This window comes from Falco biarmicus, chromosome 1, assembly GCF_023638135.1.
Source record: "Falco biarmicus isolate bFalBia1 chromosome 1, bFalBia1.pri, whole genome shotgun sequence".
Classification (NCBI taxonomy): Eukaryota; Metazoa; Chordata; class Aves; order Falconiformes; family Falconidae; genus Falco; species Falco biarmicus.
Window position 1 is genome coordinate 95,710,429 of NC_079288.1, and position 19,577 is coordinate 95,730,005.

At 36.9% G+C, this 19,577-nt stretch overlaps 1 protein-coding gene across 3 annotated transcripts in view; it reads left to right on the top strand.

Moving 5' to 3' along the window:
• STIM2 (stromal interaction molecule 2) overlaps window positions 1-19,577 on the top strand; it is a 73,963-nt gene that overhangs the window by 35,573 nt on the left and 18,813 nt on the right. For all 3 annotated transcript variants that reach the window (XM_056349488.1, XM_056349498.1, XM_056349479.1), the window contains exons 2-3: window positions 2,896-3,026; window positions 14,090-14,204. In XM_056349488.1, the coding sequence (XP_056205463.1) occupies window positions 2,896-3,026; window positions 14,090-14,204 (246 nt within the window). The remainder of the gene's footprint in view (window positions 1-2,895; window positions 3,027-14,089; window positions 14,205-19,577) is intronic.

Here is a 19,577-nt window from a genome sequence, read left to right on the forward strand (position 1 = left end):
GAATTATCAACTAGTCCTATGATTTGTTACGGGGCCTCAGGCTTATAATTGTGGTGCTTACAGTCTCTTGAGACTTTTCCTCTTGGCTTTTTTGTTAGTTAACTGGATGCTTGAGAAGTTTCTAACCATACTTCATATAGTATTAATTTGAATTGTTTCTGCCATGCAAGTAAGACAAAATACTGCATGTTAGAATCTCCTGCAGAGGTAGGTGCAGATGGTTAGATTTCAATCAGCTGTGTTTTTAATCTGGTAGGGCTGCTTCATAGGTATCCTTGGGAAATGCTTTTCATTTATTCTTATGCTGTGGCTTTGTGATTTGTTTTTGTGTTGAGAATGTTCTCTAAAGAGGGGTTGACAAGTGTTGTTAGTCTGGGAATGTTTAATTTTACCATATGAAAATAAGCTTGAAGGTAAATCCGGATTCTGTTTAGAGTGGGTTCATTTTTATTACAGTTGAGATGTGGTGCTACTCCATGTTACTACTTAGTCCCCAAACAAGCAGTTGGAACTCTATCATCTCTTGAGAGAGACATCAAGTGTTCCTGGAGTCAGTGCACGGGACATTTGAAACACAAGCAGCCTGTTTGTTTCTCTCAAGAAAAGCCATCGCTCTTAAAAGTGCCCTTGTGCTAAAATAACCAAAAAGTTACATTTTAAAGATAAATAAGTATTATGATTAAGAAACTGATCAACCTCAGTTTGGAGAAAGTGTGCTCTGAGAAAAACTTTTTGATTTGAAAAACTGGGCTTTCAGCTAAATAAAGTGGAAAAACATTTGAGGGGGTGCTTGCAAACTGTGAACATTTCTCTGATATTTTCTTCTATGTAAGAATAGAACTAAGTATAAATTGAAGAAGTTGGGTGTGTTTGAGGGACCTGTTTATCTGTTTTGACAATTATGCTTTCTTCTAACTTAGAAATACAGATCTGGCAGTACAAAGATGGTTCTTCTGATATATGATTGTATTTTAGTGCCACATTCTTTGTTTATGGTTGTTGGAATTTAATTATTAGAAAAATTTTTAGGTGATTGATTGCATTGCAAGAGAAGCCATTCTACAGCAAACACTCTGTTTTACAAGGATAAGTCCTTTTACCTCCTCCAATGATAGTGATTTTTTTCATTGCAAGGCAAAAATCTAAAAGCTGTGTATTGTGAAAATCAAACCTTTTCTAATGAAACAAAGATGGGCAAATGAAATATGTTTTAAATTGTAAAAAAATTACGTGGCTTCACTTTTTTCATGAAATATTAGTTGCATTCCAAAACTGAAAGTTGTTTGTTGTGGCCTGATTTAATGTTTAGTAATTTGTCTCTGATCTAGATGAAGTAGTTCTAAACCCAACCTTTCTCTGTTCTGAGACCGTGTCAGTGAGGTGTCTGGGTTTTCTGTGGGTTTTTTTGTTTGCTTTTTATTTTTTTAATTGATACATGGGCACAGATAACAGGTAACTATTAACTTCTGCATAATAAAACTGGTGGATAAAGTAAGAATGCTTTGACTCATGTTTAGCTGCAGGGATCAGTCCTATTAATGTGCATTTGCGATTCCAGCTATGTTGTGGTTGCTATCTTTGTACTTCTGCTTTGTAGCCTTCTGCAAACTGACTCTTATCCTCTACTCATTATTTTAAAATTTATAATACACAGAAAAGCAGAATCATGCCAATTCAATTGGTATGGAAATACTGAAGTAATTTATTTTTCTGTGCAAATGCTGGTTCCTATCAATTTCTATATGTGCATCCTTTTACTTATATAAATGAGCCTTTAATAAGTTCTGTAGTAATATGAAAGCTTAACCCTTTGATAGACTAGAAGAAGCAAAAATTACTCATATGCTGCCTCAATTTAATTTGCTTTGATGTGATTGAAGTGGAGTGTACCAGTTTATGGGATCTAGTCAGTGTATTTTTATAATAGCTATTACAAAGGGAATTTACAGTCTCATTAAAGCTGAACTTCCAAAAAATTATTTGTGTGTTCTTCTCCACCTTCTATTCTTTGATGGTGTTTGGTAGGTCAGAATTAATGAAATACCTAGCTATTAGTGCCAAAGTCTGTGAAAGACCGATCTTTAATGACAGTTGGTCATCATGTGTTGTTGAATCTTGGAGCGTTTGGCATGTGCCTTGTGGAAGGGAAAAAACAGAGCTATAACAATGTGATGTGGTAGAAGCAGAGCCATTAGATAAGCATATATTGTGAGCCTTCAGTGATGAATACAAATGAAAATGCTATTTTTGATCTGAAATCTTGTTTCACAGTGACTCTGCTGTTTTTGATCAGAGCATACAGGACTGAGAGATCATGTGTTATTATCAGTTGGATTTTCTTTGTGGTGTGCTTTCTTTTTAGTCCTCCATGAATATTTTGCATCCAGCAGTACTGTCTACTTTAAATTTGATCTGCAGTGTTGTTACCATCCCTTTGTTATCTGTGTATGAAACTATGATTGTAGGACATGACAATTCTTTATCTTCCTGCACTGCTCTCTGTTTAGCCCAGGCTTTCAGAAAGGAGGTTGAAAAATGCAGTGGCTTTATTTGCTATTGCAGTGATATATTACTAAGGGTGGGTGATAGATGAAGAGGTGGAGATAGCAGCGAGAGGGGTGCAAAAAAACCCCCTCACGAGTCAAACTATTTCAATCGAGGCCGCCTTTCTGGATAAAGAGCTGACGACACTCCCCACCCCACCCTGCACTTTTTCTTGACAAGAATTACTATTTTACAGCCAAATTTGACAACTATGACCAGGTGACTGTGTGCAGTGAAATATATGTACACTTACAGAAATTCAAGCCCTTTCTCTTGCTTGGAAGCTTTATATTTTAGTGTGACAGTAGCTAATATTTCTGGGCTTTTTTTGTGTGTTCCCCCTGCCTCTAGATCCCTGCAGTTCACTCAGCCCACCGTGCTTTACTGAGGAGGACCGGTTCAGCCTAGAAGCTCTCCGCATGATCCATAAGCAAATGGATGATGACAAAGATGGTGGTATTGAAGTAGATGAAAGTGACGAGGTAGGAGTGAAAAGCCTTCACTTGTGCATATTTAAATCTGTCTTTTCTTTTTTTCTCCCTGTTTTATATAGCTGCTTTTTATGTTCTAGCCGTTGAGTAGTTGTTGCTGTTTTTCTTAATTCAGCCCTTCCCACAGCCAAATGTGTAAGGAAAGTCCAACTTCTAGAATTGTCTGAAATGGGATATTATTGTCCATTGTTCTAGCCTAAAGGAAAGTTTTATATGACTATGTATAAAAGCTGTTATTTCTGTGATTAGTGTAAGAGGTAGGCAAATGGTGTTGGTTTAACTTGCATTGAGGCAACTAAGAGTCGGACTTGGTATGATCTGCCACCTGGCATGTCAGTTTCTTTGCTCCAAGCTTTTCTTGCTTAAGGTATCACTGACCTTTTCTATTTACCTTAGATCTGTTCCAGGCACTTCACAGTGCAAAACAATACCCGTTACAGCAGTCTAGAAAGTTTTTTTGTGTGTTTTTGCTTACATTTTACAGACAAGTAGTAAATGTCTGCTGTAGGTTAATGGTAAATTAAGTCCTATGAAGTAAGGAAAATTATTCAGACTTGCCTCAAGTTTTTGGTGAGTGTGCTCAAATGGGTTTGGTAGGCAGGCTCCTGGTGGTCCTGGCAAAGGACTTGCCCTTACACTTATTCAACTTTACTATCAGGATTCTCAGATCACTGGGTAGGAATAGAAATATCGATGCAGTTTCATTGTTACTGCTGCTTTTGCTTTCTGGCAGTTGTCAGGTACAGACTTGAGAAAGGGAGTGAAGATGTCCCCTCATCTCCTGTCCCCTAAAAATGAGGGTATTGCTATGTGGTTCTGAAGCCCATTCTCACTGGAGGTGAGTGGGAGAGGAATCTAGCCCTGATTTCTCTTCCCTTTTTGGTAACATCTCAGGGAAGATTGCTCTCCGTAAGTTGTGAATTATCATTGTCAAGTTTAATTTGATGCTACTTACTTTTTCTGTGTGACTGTGCACAAGTAGCATCAACAGTGATCGATGCTTGGTTGATGTGAATTTTCTGAAAGAATACAGTACAGTGGAGGGAATGGTCCAGAATAAAATAATGTACCTTTTAACTTTGGAGGAAAAAAGAAAAAATCTGCTCTGTACCTTAGGGAGTGTCATGGCGAGGTAGTTCAGGCACTCGAAATAGTCTAGCACTGTTGCTGCAGAATGTTTAGTTATTTTCACTAATGTTTGGGAGTGTACAATCCAGTCTGCAAACTGAAACAGAAGTATGAGTGTGAGCTTCCTGAGGAGCTTCTCAGCACTGTGTGGTACTCTTGACATTGTGCTGCATTTGCTATACCTGAAAGTTAAGAAAGTTAAAAGAAAATACTGAAATATTTATACATTGGAAGCTTTTCATTAGTGTTCAAAAGATCTGTCTTAGCTTCCAGTGGACCATTTTTATGTTTGACCTTAAGTTTCTTCCTGTTCCAGAGGAATGTCAAGATAAACTCAAGCAACAGAAGCTACTTTTAAACTCTGTTAAAATGACTGAAATAAAAACACTGTTCATGAGGGTGGTTGTTGTAGCTGGGGTAATGAGAGATGAATGAAACTGTATATTCAAACTATTTGCTGTACATATTGAAGAAATATTTAATACCCCCTAAACGAGCTCTTTTCTACGTACAGTTTGCATGCAAATCAATGATGAATATGTATTTGCATAGAGTGCTTTCTTGTAAGACATTAAAAGCAAACCCGAAATTAATGAGAAATGTGGTTTAATTGCAAGTTCAACTACTAATTTATATGCTCTTGTTGTAGCACTTACTGGATCTTTACTATAATCTTGACAGATCTGACACTATAACAACATAGTTACCTGATTACAGTAGGTCTGAATATATGCTAAAAATGTTGTCCTAATATGCACTATTTAAAAACCAGACTTGTGTTTTTTGTTCTGTCACAGTGGGTAATATTGCTTGTTTTGAATAAGAATGAGGACTGATAATTAAAAAAACTTGAGAAGTAAAGCTTAATGAAATACAGGGTTTTTACTTAACAGCAGGGTAATGGATTTCCTGTTTCATGCTGCATGGTTTTTGCTTGCAAGACTCCTGGAAGAGCAGTGTATTAGGTATGTTGATTAGATATTCATCGGCTTTTTATTTGGCAGGAAAAAATGTGACAAAGTACAGTAAGTTTCTGCTGTTTTACCAGCACTAAAACAGTGTTACAAATTCCAAGTGTATATTTACACCAAGGAAGTAAGTTCTTGTAAAGAAGTTATTTTGAGAGGGGAAGGTAACAAGAGCTGAAGATGTTGAAGTATTTATTTTAACTATTCTAATTTGCTAATCCAGTTGAGAACTTTCAACAGTGATTCCAGACATTTCATCTGCATGCTATTACTTTTCCTAATGTTACTCATGCCCGGTTTTATGTTGTAGTTTGTTTTTCCTCTGTAAAATGAAGTCTCATGTAGAAACTCCTTCTCTACAGAAGGATCTTTGAGGATATAAGAAAATCTGAACTGTTATAAGAAACTTTATTTCGTATAAATTGTCTGATACTGAAAACAGTTTTGAACTACCTTGTGTGGACTGGGAAGAAGCTTGTATTTGACCTTGATGAAATTGATGTAGGGAAACCTGATCTGAATTTTTAGCATGGGATTTATTAGTCATTAAGACACATGAGGGTTTTGTTGAAGTCTTCTGAGGAGGATAGAGGGGCTCTAGTTTGAGCATGGACTGGTTAGATGGTGTTTTCCTTATTCTTTCACCTGTTACCTAATTTAGACTGGGTGGTATAACTTAAGAGATGTATAAAGATGAAAAACTTGAACTTTTAAATTCACTACAATATACTTTTTCTGGTTCTAGTTATTACAAAATACTTACAAAAGAAGAGCTTTAGCTACTCATGTTAGAAATGTTTTTGCATTCAGGTTTCACATAACTTTCTAATACTTGCCCTGAATTTTCAGTGTAGAATTATGTACTTCAAAACAAGAAGTATAGCTTGAAAAAAAACCCAATGGTTAAGATAATAAATTCATGTCTTACTTAAAAGTATGCTTTACTGTGCAGTTACTGATTTCTGTGAAGTGTAGGCTATCATGGTGTGAAAACCAGAGAATATGGTACATCAGACAAGAAGAAAAAGGATGGATGTGGAAAAAGATTATGCTTATCATTGGGGCAGGCTAATATGATTTTTTTTAAAATCAAATCTAGTTCTTGCTATTATTCTTTCTTATTAACATACGAAAGATTGGAATTGTTTAAACTGGTTTAAAGAGGGGGGCTGTAAAAGGGTAAGGGGAGGAATGTATTACTAATTGAGGTTTTAGTCATGTGTTGTGGGAGGCTATCTGCCTCAGGAAGCATCTGTTGCACGTGTACATGATTTTGTTTCAATGATGAAAAGACACAATCAGTATGACAGACTTATCTGTTCACTATTAACATAGGTTTTTCCTGTTTCCAAAGAACCTGTATGTGTAGATCCTACATCAAGTCATTTCCTCAAGGAATCTCTCTGTAGAAATAAATAAGTTGATGTTTTTGAAATACTAGTATCTTAACAGTGTGTCTACTGTCACACAAAGCTAATGGCACAATTACAGCTTTGTGTGGGATCTTTGGATAGATCAACTTAATAATCTTGATGTTTTGTTTGAGTTTATAAGTGCACTTAAATAATTACTTAATGAAAATCCCAACCCAAGAAACCCTCCCACAAAACCACCAGAAAAGGAAAAAAACACTGTGGAGAGGAAGAGAGTGCAGCATCGAAAGTACGAAACGATCAGAGAATGGTGTTTAACAGTATAGTCAAAGAAGTTGGAAAATCAGGGGTGAGAATGCAGAAGTGCCTGACTTAAAGTGTTGTCTGGAGGCAAGAATCAAAAAGAATCTAGTGGCCTAAACCAGGGAGTATTATTGTCTTCTGTGTAGTGTTTAAAGCAGAAAAAGTAGCTAGTATGGTCTGATGAGGAATAAATAGTAATATAGCACTTTGGCTATGGTAAATTTGATGGGCAGAATATTTGACAGCCCAAGATCTTCCTCCGAAGTGACTGTTTCTGGACGGATGGGCCCTGTGAAGCTGTTGTTTGAGGGCTTGAGGTTGTTATTTGCATCTTGGATGCGAATAAACTGACAGAGGTGGAACAAACCTACGTCTAGAGAGAGTATGCTGTGTTTTTTGAGAGAAGAGGAAGGAGTGGACTCTAAAAAGGAAAAAAAAGTTGAAGCATCCAGAAGGAAACAAAAATGGAGAAGATATGGAGGTCAAATGTAAACAACTCAGTTAAAAATAATTTATAGAACTGAGGTGAATTCAGAAATGTATGCTTCAGTATACCCCCTCTTTAGTGCTAATTTGTGATTAAAAGTTTCATAATAAAGGAGAACCAGTTCATGTTCTTATTACTTATTTTTATTACGTAGTTTGCTAATCATATTCTTGGTTGTTTGTTTCCTTTCTTTTAGCATTTGAAATGGTACATGCATCTACACATCACAATCTATTTTACAAGCTTGCTAAATTAAAATATTCCACACTAATATTTATATTTTGGGATAATCTGGAGAGATAAAATTTAATATAACTTTTCAATGTGAAATTATTTTCTGTATTACTGCTGAAATACAGCTAACTATTTGATTTGTATAAGATGAGTTGGTGAAAGAAGTCGGTGGTTATCTTTGTTCTTTAATTCCTTAAGAGATATTTAATAAATGAATAAAACATGATTTATTAGTTTGGACCAGAGACCTATTTGTTTTGGTAATCTGTTCTGGACAGTGGTGAGTACAAAATACTTCAGGCAAAATCGCAAGAAATTCCATGACAGGAAGTCCTGAAGAATAGAGGCCAAGATAGTGTGGTGCTGCCATTTTAAGTGTGTGTATTTTGGATATTAGAAGCCTAAAGTGTGAGGTGAAAAAACACTTTCAGAATTTAACGTTAAACTTGAGATGACTTAAGTGAAGTGCCCTTCTGTATTCTTGGGACAAAAGCAAATTTATGCCAGAACGTCTCTTCCTTTCAATTGTTGCATCTTGGAGGGAGTGAAGATTTTTGGGGAGGGGGGAAGTACAGCTGTGTATGGAACAGATGTTAAAAAAAACCCAAACAACGGATGACAGTTCAAAAGCTTAATCTCCCTTCTTCTTTCGTGCATCTTGGAACCTCATTAAACTTCAGGAGCCTACCCCAGGTGTTAGGTTTTTAGTTGGTTCTGCTATAAGGCTGAGCTCTTGCTTGATTTTGTTGTCTGGAATTATACACTCAGCAAGGTGTTAGATGTCCTTTAAAGTTCTCTTACTATTCTGGTTTAGTCCTTATTTTGTATCATAAAGGTCCTTAAACTGGTGTTCATATTTATGTAAACTACGTAATACTTCATTGTCAGCTGGTTAGGCAAAAATCTGCATGGTTGAGAAATACCTGCTGCAGTGGTTCAGAAACTGAAAACGTTACAACTGTTTTCTGTAGTACTGGGATGGCTCCTCAGTGTGTTTTGTATACCTCACTGTGCAAGAGCATTCTGTTACAAATGTTGATCTTTCAAAGACATATTTTGAGCTTCCTAACCAACATAGCAAACCTTTTCCAAAGCTATTGGGTTACTTGGATCCCCATAGTTTGTCTAGATCTGTTAATAGAGGTCTTTTTTTGCATGGCATTTTATCATTTAACTGCTGATGTATTTGCCCCCAGGCAGTATGCCTTCTAGCCTTCTCGAGCTTTGTAAGCAACTCTGGACATGTCTACATAGTCTGTGTTTTCAGAGCAGGATAGGTAGGAGCCCTGTCTTGTCTGAAGACCTTGCGACCATGTTAGTTTGTGGCTGTGCCTGTGCAGTGAAGTCCTGTAGAGAGGCAGCCTGTGTTTCATAGGCACCGTTGCATGGAAACCTATTCCAACGTGATTTGGATCAGACCTACCTCATGCCTTGCCTCCTTGGAGGTATTTAAGCTAATATGTAGCTGTCTGCACCCGTTTATGTAGCACTGCAGGCATTTAGTTCTGCTACAATGAAATGCCCCCTTGGAAATTCTATCTTGGCCGTTAAGAGATTGCAAAGTTTACTTTGCAGTAGAATAGCTACAATATTGTTTTGAGCTTTTTTCCATAATCTTTTTTTCAAAACAATTGGTAGGTTACTTAAGATATCCTTGGTAACACTTTCATGGCTATAGCCTGCGTTTTCCCAGTAATGTTTTTATTATGCTTAAATATATTTTCTTATTTTACTGTGTAACATCTTTAGAAACTGTCTCTGTAGGGTAGGCGGTTGTGAACGCGGAGTACCTGAATCGTAGTATGTTGACTTTTAAAAACATAGTTGCCACTGTAACTTGTAAGTCTGACTTTCTAATACTGCAACAAGTCTGGTAGCAGTGGATGGGAGGGAATGTACTAAAAGGTTGTGTGACGGTGACTAGCTGTATCTGAAGGTAGTAGTATGGGAAAACTGAAACTGTAACTTCTGCAGGTTTTCTTTTGAAGGAATAAAACTGAAGGAAATAACACTGTTTAAGGAATTAAACATGTTAGATATAAATTAAAATAGATGCTCAAGGAAGACAGTAATGCTTAGCCAGGAGATGTCACCAATTGCTCCTAAAGTAAACTTGTCAGTTAGAGGGTCTATTTTTAAGTTGGTGAAACTGAAAATCATAAACTTGAGCCTTTACCCAGAACAAAATACAAACATAGCACGAGTACTTCCATTCTGCAGTTAGTGAGTGTGGTTAATTGTCCTCTTCCACTGCCATTTGTGAAAGTGTGCAGTTGTTCATTTGCTCTTCAAGGAGCAAGTATGTCTTGTAACTTCCATACTTTAACATATTTTAACTTTTTGTATTCTTGCATGTAGTTTTAGTTTTTAAGTGCTATCTTCATGTCAAACCAGTATTGGATTTTGCTCTGCCTTTTTTTCCTCCTTTTGGAAGGGTTGGATTTTTGTTGTTGTTTCATGTTAGATTTTGATTAAGAGTTGACTGGATTTTGGTGGATGTTACAGCTAAAGACTTTCTGAAGAGGAGGGAAGGTTGTGGTGTATGTGACCTTGTAACTCTTTTCCAAGGTTCCACAAGTCTTGTCCTTTCCAGGGAGGAGAAAGTTTTCTCTCCACCTATTACACTGCTTAACCTTGGCCTTTGTGATGTGAATTTTTATAGAGGCACAGTTGTTATGGTACTTTTGACTTGAAACTGGAGTTTTGATCTCTAGGTGTGGTGGTTTTTTACTCTTTCCTTGTTTTTGGAGTAACTACTTTTAAAAGTGATCCCCCCCCCCCCCCCCCCTTATTTCACACAGATTTTTTTTTAGTTATCTACTGCTTGCTTGGTTTCAACTTTGTAGTCTTATAAAGCCATCTCCCTCTTGATTAATTATGTTGGCTAAGATAATCCTTAGATGTTTTTTGTTAGAGCTTATTCTTTTAACCTCCCTATTTAGAGTTATTTTTCTAACCTTTTCTTTGTGTACTTAATGACCAGGGCAACAGAAGAGAGATTAGCTGCTACCACAAGGAACAGAAAAATCCTCTCTTTTTACCAGAGTTGTTCTGTTTTTGTGGCTTTCTTTAATTTTTTTATGGCTTGCTTTAATTTAGGATGCAATTACTTAAAGGAAAATTTCCGTATTAGGCCAGTTTTGAAACAAAGATCTTTTAAGCGAAAGAAAGATGTTTGATGATATCATGTATCTCTTAATTAGCAAATGCATTCATTCTTTGAAACATGATGGCCTCTTTCTAGCTATACACACTGTAACTTTACCATTGTGACCATCTGGTGTAAGAGAACCTTGTTGAGGGAGGAAGTCATTGTGGTTATTCTTAGAGGGTATGGGAGCATTATAGGTGGGACTGAACAGAAGAGTGGCTCTTTTCTTGAAGAAATTATCATAAATGCATAATCCTTCCCCTTAAGGAGTAACTGCATATTGATTGCTAAATGCGAACTGCTTACAAGTTTGTGCATCGATGATCCCTTTTTTTAAAGAGGGACTTAGTCAAATATTCTAAACATTTTCTCATTATAAACCAGATCTTTTTCCACTGTCATCCTCATCGCCTGGGAAATCTTGTCCTTCAAGCTTGGATTTGTTTTCTGTGTTTGTGATGAGATTTGAGACCGGGCTTTTCGGTTTTTTCCTCTCCACTTGTTAGCATAGCCGTTTGTGTTCGGCGGTGTGTTGGGAACGTAAATTCATACAGTAACTACTTTTGCTCCCTCTGCCGGCTGCATAGCAGAATGACATGAAATTCTGCACGTTTGCCATAAACTGTTGTTGGCATTGCTTATCTTGGGTGCCAAGGCAACCTATCTGTCCCATTTTTTAAATCGGAATGCTTTCCTGTAGTACTTTGGGGTGAGATGTAGCTTTTCTGTTTATCAGTTGGCATCTTCCTTCTCTTCTGTATTCCTAACCCTGCATATAGGTATTGTTAACAGCAATTCAGACTTCCTTTGATGGCACCTGTAGCTGTTCAAATATTCTTGTCCTAAGGTGTTTTACAACCTCTGCTGACAACTAGCAGTAATGATAGAAGCAAGTTTTTCATGAACAAAACTGATCCGATGTATGATTTTAGCTGAGGAGATGCAAATATGCTTAAACATTTACATAACAGCGTATATTCCATTGCTCCTCTTGAGAAACTTGATTGGCCTACAACGTTTGTTTTTACAGTTTTCCATGCCTGACATTTGGAGGCTCCAAGGGCAGTGCATCACCAGTCACTAGAAAGCTGAAGTGTTAGTGTGTACCTTAACCCCTCTATGAAGGGAGATAGTTTTTACAGGGAAGGAGCTATAATGTATTTTTTGCTGTCTTTTTAGTAAGTTTTTCACAAGTTTCCAAAAGACATGTTGGGGATGGTAGTTGATGGTAGGTCCTTGCACTCTGAAGGGAAGAGATGAGGTGGGCAAACATCAGTTCTTTCCAGCTTCAGCTGTGATACTGTACTTTAATCTGGAAAGCTTAGAGACATTAGTGAATAAGAAGATTGTTTTGTTTTGATTTCTTATTGTTTGATTTCTTTTCTTCAGTTTACCCTTTAATAAACATGGAGGAGGAACAAATAGGATAATCATCCTTTGATTGCACTTGTATGTTAGCCGTGGAAATTGCCAGCTTCATGGTAGTTGTGCCAGTTTGGGAAGAACTCAGAGTTTGCACTTGGACTACAGAGTATGCTACAGATATTTTTACATTTGCATATTGTTACAGCAATCAGTCCTTCCCTGTGCTTACCACGCTCTTTTACAGTTGCTGGTCTGTCGTGTTTCAGAACTTGCGTAATTGCCTCTGCCCCAGCAGGCTGCTGTTTTCAATTGTTCTTACATACTTCATAAATTTCTGCTATATTTCTCATGTATATACATGTGTGTATGTGTATATATCCGTATTTATGTGTTATAAACATAGGAAAGAGGAGGTAGAATTCTTGTGCAGTTTGTATGAGCTAAATAGAACTATTTTAGGAATCAAAAGGCTTTAGAAAGCTAATGTCTGATAACCAAAAAAAGTTTTGAAGTGGTAGATGAATGAAAGAGAGTTTGCATCCAGTCTGTATTTGGAACCAAAAGACATGCATAGCTTTATGATTGGATTAGGGAAGGTGACTAGTATTTTATCCCAAGTTTATCAGTTAGAGGAGAAAACTTGAATCCTTTCCCATATTTTTAGATTCCCTTATTGATAAGAATGAAGTTTTTAATAAGAGGAAATTGTTGTTAGTCCTTTCTTGCATATTTCAGCTATCATACGCTACCTCTTTTTATTAAGAGTTAGTATTATGTTTTAACATCAACTACTTTTCAGTCTGTCCTGCAGTTTCTTGAATGACGTAATCTCTAGATTTGTTAGAAATGGTGCCTGTGTGGGAAGCTCTGCAGATAAATTATTACCAGGGCTAAATTCAAAGAAGTGGGGCCTTCTGCAGTGCATCGCTAGCTTAGCCTTCCTCCTACCCTCTGCTTGAAGTGGTGATGAAATCAGACCAGTCACATAAAAAACTGGGTTTTTGCATTAGCTGTTGTGACTGTCTGTAGGTGGTTTTGTTTGAACAGCTTTATCCTTCAAGAACTGAAGAAAGCAAGCTATCTACTGTGGAAGATCACTTAGCTCTTGTATTAATTTTCTGGTACTAAGGTCTCTGCTCACAGAGACTGCTTATGCTGTGCTTTTAGGAACTGATATTTGTGGAAGGTTTTCGCTATTAATGGAGGTGGTTTGCAAACCAGTAGTTCAACTTTTCTAGGTCTGTGTGAAATAAAAATAAAACTGGTTTTGCAGTTCCATGCTTTTTTATTTGTATGTGTTTGGAAAATCCGTTTGTAGTTACTTCTGAAATATCGATACAACACTGTTGTATATGCCATGATTGCAAGATCTTCCTTTTTATCCTGTTTACTAAAAGGCAAAGCGTGGTTATTTTGACATAGGCTTCCTGTTAATTACTGAGAATGAAACAGCTTTGTGTGATGATTCTGTACTTGTAGTATAACCACTGAGGAATCATTAGCAAGAAGAAAACTGTCCCTAAGATGACCTCTGTTTTTTAATTTGAAACAGAAGTAAAATTTTTGTTGTCTAATCAAAAGGCTTTAGTAATACTTAGTCAACGCCTTTCTGTCATCCCTCAAGCACTTGCATTTAACTGGTATAGCAGCATGCAGTTATTACTCATCCATATGGCATGTTCTCAAATCTTACATGGTCTTCTGCTAGGTGAAGTTGGTTAAATGTCTTCAGAATAAAGAAGTATGCAGTATGACTTGTGTGGTGCATTTTGTAATCACTGTAAATCTAAGGCATACTAGTAATGTTAAACCTAGTATACTAGCAACTGCACCTTCGGTTTTTCTAGGTATTAATCATTGTGAAAATCAACTCCTGTAAGAGTGTTTAGCTTGCTTTCTTCATCTTTCATGTAGTCAACTTACAGAAATAGTGTGCTGCTTGCATGAGCAAGAAAAAGTAAAGATTCTCTTCTGCCTGATTTCCTTGTAGTTTGTTTAGAAAATGTTACTTTGGCATTTAAGATGATGTTTTCCTTTTTCTTCAGTTTCTAAGGGAAGATATGCAATATAAGGATGCCTCTAATAAACATAGTCATTTACACAGAGAAGACAAACACATCACTATTGAGGATCTGTGGAAACGCTGGAAAACATCTGAAGGTAGGTAAAGAAGAATAGGTGAAAGTGATGGTCATTATTGAAAATAGATGTAATTCAACTATTTTTCCACCAAGGAGTTTGGAGTAGTAAATGGATGACCTCTTAAATGATCTTCATGAATCTGTTTTGGTGCTGTTCTTTATAGGCGTATGTAAACCTGACAAAAAACTCTTTGTCCAGCTAGTGTTAATTTCCTCTTGATGTGCTGGGTGTATTCCAAGTAAACTAAACTAGCTTACACATGCATCTATGTGAGGTTGTAATTTATGAAGGTGACAGTTGGAAGTGTTGAATTACAGATAAGCATGTTTTTAATTCAGTAATCCCTAAGGGTTGCTGTCAAGCTATTTTTTGAACATTCATTTTTTTATATGTTGTATTAAATCGAAAGTCCAGTGTGCTTCCACTGCAATGTAGATCTTTGGGCTACAAAGAGCTGGAATTTAGTTGAAAGCATTTTGGAAAAAGGTACTGGCAACCTAATACCATCGTCCCTCCCTCACTTTGATTTGAGTAAGTAAGTTGAGCCAAACATTTCAAATATCACAAGACACTACTTAACAGGTAGTGTAGTATTCACTGCCAAATATGTTCCAGGATGTAGTGAAACTTCCAGAGCTCTGGAATGTTAGGAGAAAAAATACTTCTTTTTTCACACCATTCAGAAGGTGTTGTGCTAATGGTCAGCACAGATCTAAAAGTTTAGTCAAACAGCTGAAAGTAGAAACAAAAGAGAAATGAAATTTAAAACATGCCGTTGGTTCATTCTGCTAGTGTAGGAAGTCGTTAAGTGCAGTCTGAAGCAATATATTGGTCAAGTGTTTGTTGCATGGTGAATGGCTATGTTTTAACCAGCAAATTTTAGCCTCTTCAAATATTCTGTAAATTATTCACTAAAGATCTTGTTCAATGAAAGTATTGCAACTGAAGTATCGGAAAAATACCTCCCTACAATTGTTTGTCTAACTTATGAGTTATCAAAAATTTGGGCTATAGTGGTATCAGAAGTGTCTAATTTGTCTGTTGTGTAATCTTTGTTCCAGGTTTCTTGAATGTAGTGTGAGCAGTGTGAGTAAGACTCAAAAGACTTTGAGAGGGATGTCTGGTCTTACTGTGTCTGCTTATAATGGCTTCACTGTGCATGCTCTTGAGGAAACTGAAGTTGCACCGCAGGGAGGCCCTTAGAATGAAACTCCCAAGCAGTGTTAACAGTGGTCTGCTGACTGTTAGAAAGCATGAAGCCCTCAGATAATAAACTACTTTCATTTAATATTAGGTAACATGGAAAACACATTTTTTCCTTTCTAGATAATTTAGGGATTTTGATGTATTTTCGTCTTATGTGCTGCTAGTTTATCGTGTCAGTTTAATGCAATTTGACAGCATTAAACAAAAGGGTGGAAGGTAGTATAAATGATGGTATCGGTAATTTGAAACTTCCCTAAGTAGTGTGTTGAGGTATCTGTGTGAGAATTACAAGCTCTGAATAGTGCTGTTGACATTGCACTTCAGTACTTAAACAGAAACATTTTCTGGATCTATTGCTGCTTAGTTTATGCTGAGTAGAATTGCCCATTTGTTCCCATAAAGCTTGCTTTATGTGAAAGTTTGTCTGAAGTATTTGTCAAATAGTTTGCTTTCTGTTTAAGATATTGGGTGATGTGAGATAGGTAGGATTTGAGGGAAGAAAGTGAAAACACGGTTTATGATACAGTAAGTGTGCTATTGCTGTTTGGAGTCTCCTTTTAGGATTAACAAAAACAGAGGTTCTTTTTAAGTGATTGCTTGAGAAGGATCTTAAACAGTGAATAGATCCCTAAGAATGGGCTCCATTCAAAGCTTTAAAAATTGCCTAATAAAAAAAGCAGCTTCAGAATATTGTTTTTTGATATTTCTGAAATTGAGCAGGCTTTGGGTATCCCCCCTACCTGGTGCAAAATCCTTAGGGCATAGTCTGCACTGGTGCAAATTAAAGGAATTTCAAGGGTGCTATAGGTTTTAACTGCATGAAAGGAATTGTAACTTAAATCAGCATTTAGCCTATTCTTGCTGTGTTGCCATGCAGTTTCAATGAGTCATTCAGTATTTAAAAAAAAAAAAAAAAGGCTGTCACTTAATTTAGTTTAGCTGAAATTGCTTATGTTTTTTGTGACCATTTAAATTTTTTAATCTCATAATCTAATTCTATAGAGAGCATTCCATTTAGAGGAATGCCTAGGAGCTAGCATAGCTGTTTAAACCATAGAAAACACTGCTTTCTGAAAGTATTCTGGTTTCTGTTGTTGTGTATGTCTGTTCCTTTAATGTAAATGCGACTATATGCTTGTATTTGCTTTGACTATGTCCTTTTCTTTCTGATTAAGCAGTATTTATACATATACAGAGCCTTTCTGCTATTCTAAAATATCGAGCTTAGTAATTGCTGTTGGGTTAAAATCAAAGGTGCATCTTCAGTATTTTTTCAACAAGGGCCTTGAAAAGGTGGTAGTTGTGAGTGCAGCAGAGGGGACAGATGAACATTCGTTTTGATGGCTGAACACCAGACCGTACAATTATATTTGAAAATTCTTTGTCTCAGAGGTGTCTGCCTTCTCTTTTTTCTGCCCCTGTAATAGGCTGAAATCTTATAAATTTGCTGTCTGAAGAGAGATGTAAAGGTATTTATCCTCAATAGTAAGGGAGTCTGTAAAATCAGTGCAGGGGCCTTCAGCTGGGTAGTTCTCTGACCTGTCTTGGAATAGGTAGGATGCTGCGTTCTTGGTGGTGTAGCGTTGTCCCTTGGGACTTGATTTTATAGCAAAGCAAGACTGTAGTGGCCAAACCTGGAGTTCATGAATGATTCACTGTTGTTAACTAATTTTGGGTAGTACTCAGATTAGTCTTTTACAAACTGCCTTAAAAAAACCCACATCAACAACCCAGGTTTTCTTTACCATTATGACATATTATTTGGCCTTTAATGTAGAGTATGTCCTATAGTGCATACTGCCCTATAATAAAAAAAAAGCTTCTCCCCACCTTGTGTATTTTTTTAACTTTTTTTTTATTTTGTTTTGTATTTGTTCTGTTTTTGGTTTGTGTTTTTTTTTTCCTTTTCTGTGGAAAGTAGAAGGTGACCTAAAGTCTGGTACCTTATTAGGGGAAAAAAGATTAAAAAATGGCTTACTTTGTGTGGTCACCTGTTGTATACTGAGGTAATGTTGCACAGGTGTTCTTGCAGCAACTGTGACTAAACTGCATACCACAAATGTGTTACTGTTGCCTCGCACTTTCTTAATTGTTTGCTGTCTCAGGTTTTAAATATCTGGAGATTGGAAATGCATGTGAGCAGGGCTTGGCCAAGGGTGAGTTACATAATGCTGTGTAGGGTTCCAGACAGGACCAGTACGGTACTGCGGGCTGGCCCTTCTGTGTGAAATGAGTTCTGTTGAAAAGATAGTCAGGGTCATTCCTCTCTTTTGCTTTTTCATGCTATTTGGTTTGTTAGTTTAAAAACCTTCTGGTGGCAGCAAATTTCACGCTGATGTTGTTGCTGAAGGTCCTGCTAAAACAAAACTAACTTTTAAAACTTTGTGTCTGCTTGCTACAGAACAACTTTCTGTTTTTCTGTATTCTGGTCAGCCTTTTTTCAGCTTATAAGCCTAATACATGTCTGTCATCCATTCCTTGCCACAAAATATGCTTATTGAATGGAATTTGATTTCTGAAAGAGTAGGAGGCTCATAGGGGTAGTGAGGCTGACACTGTAATATTGTTTTACTTCATGCCTTCCTGCCCTGAAGCACTGTGCTACATGATAAATTCAACATGAAGAAATGATCTTTTAATGGGCCATTAACATGGATTAGCAAGGAGGAGCTTTCATACAGGGCCAGTTTGAAGCTGTTTTTCCTTCTTCACCTTCAGGCATGTTATAGCAGTTTAAAAGGAGGGGAAAAAAATTAGAAGAAAAAAACCCAAACCAACCAAAACCAGCGAAGCCAAAAAAAACTCCAAACAGAAACAGCCATAAAACCCTCAAACTTGTGATCAGAAATAGAACAGCTGATGCAAATCTAGACTGACTGCTGCACTGTAAACACTGTGGCTTCTACACCTGCCTGCCCAAAGCATGTTGCTGACATCCTCTCTCAAGATACCTATTTGTGAAAACAGGTGTGAGAGGGAAGGTTGTTTTGCTTACTCTTGCATGGTATATGCATTTAACTTACAGTAGTTGTCAGTGGCTACTCCCCTGTCCAAAGCACTGTATTCTTCCTGGGCAGTTAAAATAAGGAGAAAATGACAACCTCAGCTAATTAGCGGGAACTGGCACATTCTAACTGGCAGTGCTGGTTGAGATGAGTTTCAGCTGGCCTCCTTACTTTTCAGTATACCCGATGCATACTGCTTGTCTTGTGTCATGTTTCAGTAGGCTATAACTGCTTCTGCTGAAGAAAGGCCAGTTTGCTTATCAGTATTGTGTATTGTTGTAGGATAAACATATATATTGGTTGTAAGGTCTTACCGGAGACAAGCAATACTTCTTACTAATACATAAAAGATGCCAACAAAAAGAAACAGTCTGATTGTTTTCACTGATCTAAATCAATCTCCCAGGGCTTCACTGTGGTGCTGTAGGAAATGGAGGACAGGGTAGTTTAGGATCCAGTTCCACATGGAAAAGTTAGGGATTTGCAGGCACTGATACTGGAATTCTGCTAATACAGAATTAGGTTACATAATAAATCTAAATCTCTCACAAAATATGTGCGTGGGCAGAGATTCGGACACCGAAATCACAGAATGAGAGTTGACTGTACGTACTGATTATGCTTAAATGGCGAGTGGCCATTTAAAAGGACACAACATATTTCAAAGAGTAATTGGTACTAACTTTTATGTAAACAGGTAACAGTTTAAGAAGAATATAGAAAGTACAAGCTCTGATTCTAGTTCAGGATAGAGTTTGGTCACTTCTTTTTGCTATTTCTGTAATAATGGAGGTATTTGATACAGTGACAGATAATGAATAGCAAAGTGTTTTTTCCTAGGTGTAATTGGTTCGTTTGGGGAAATTTCCTTGATATTCTACGAAGGAAACATCACACTAAACAGTAAAACAGATGTGATAGGCTCTGCTGTAATCAAATATGTATCTCATTTCTTACATGATAGGTTTAAAATCACTAGTGAATTATAAACAATTTACAAATTTACATAAATTTTGAGAGGGACCACAGAATGCTTTCAGCAGAAGTGAAACTTACTGTTACTTCTTTTTTTTTTTCCTCCCTGTCAATTTATAAAGTCAGTGTATGGCTTCTGAAGTGGCATGTTCTGTACTGTCAGTGGTAGTCTGTAGTGTATAGTAGCTATTTTAGGTGATTTATC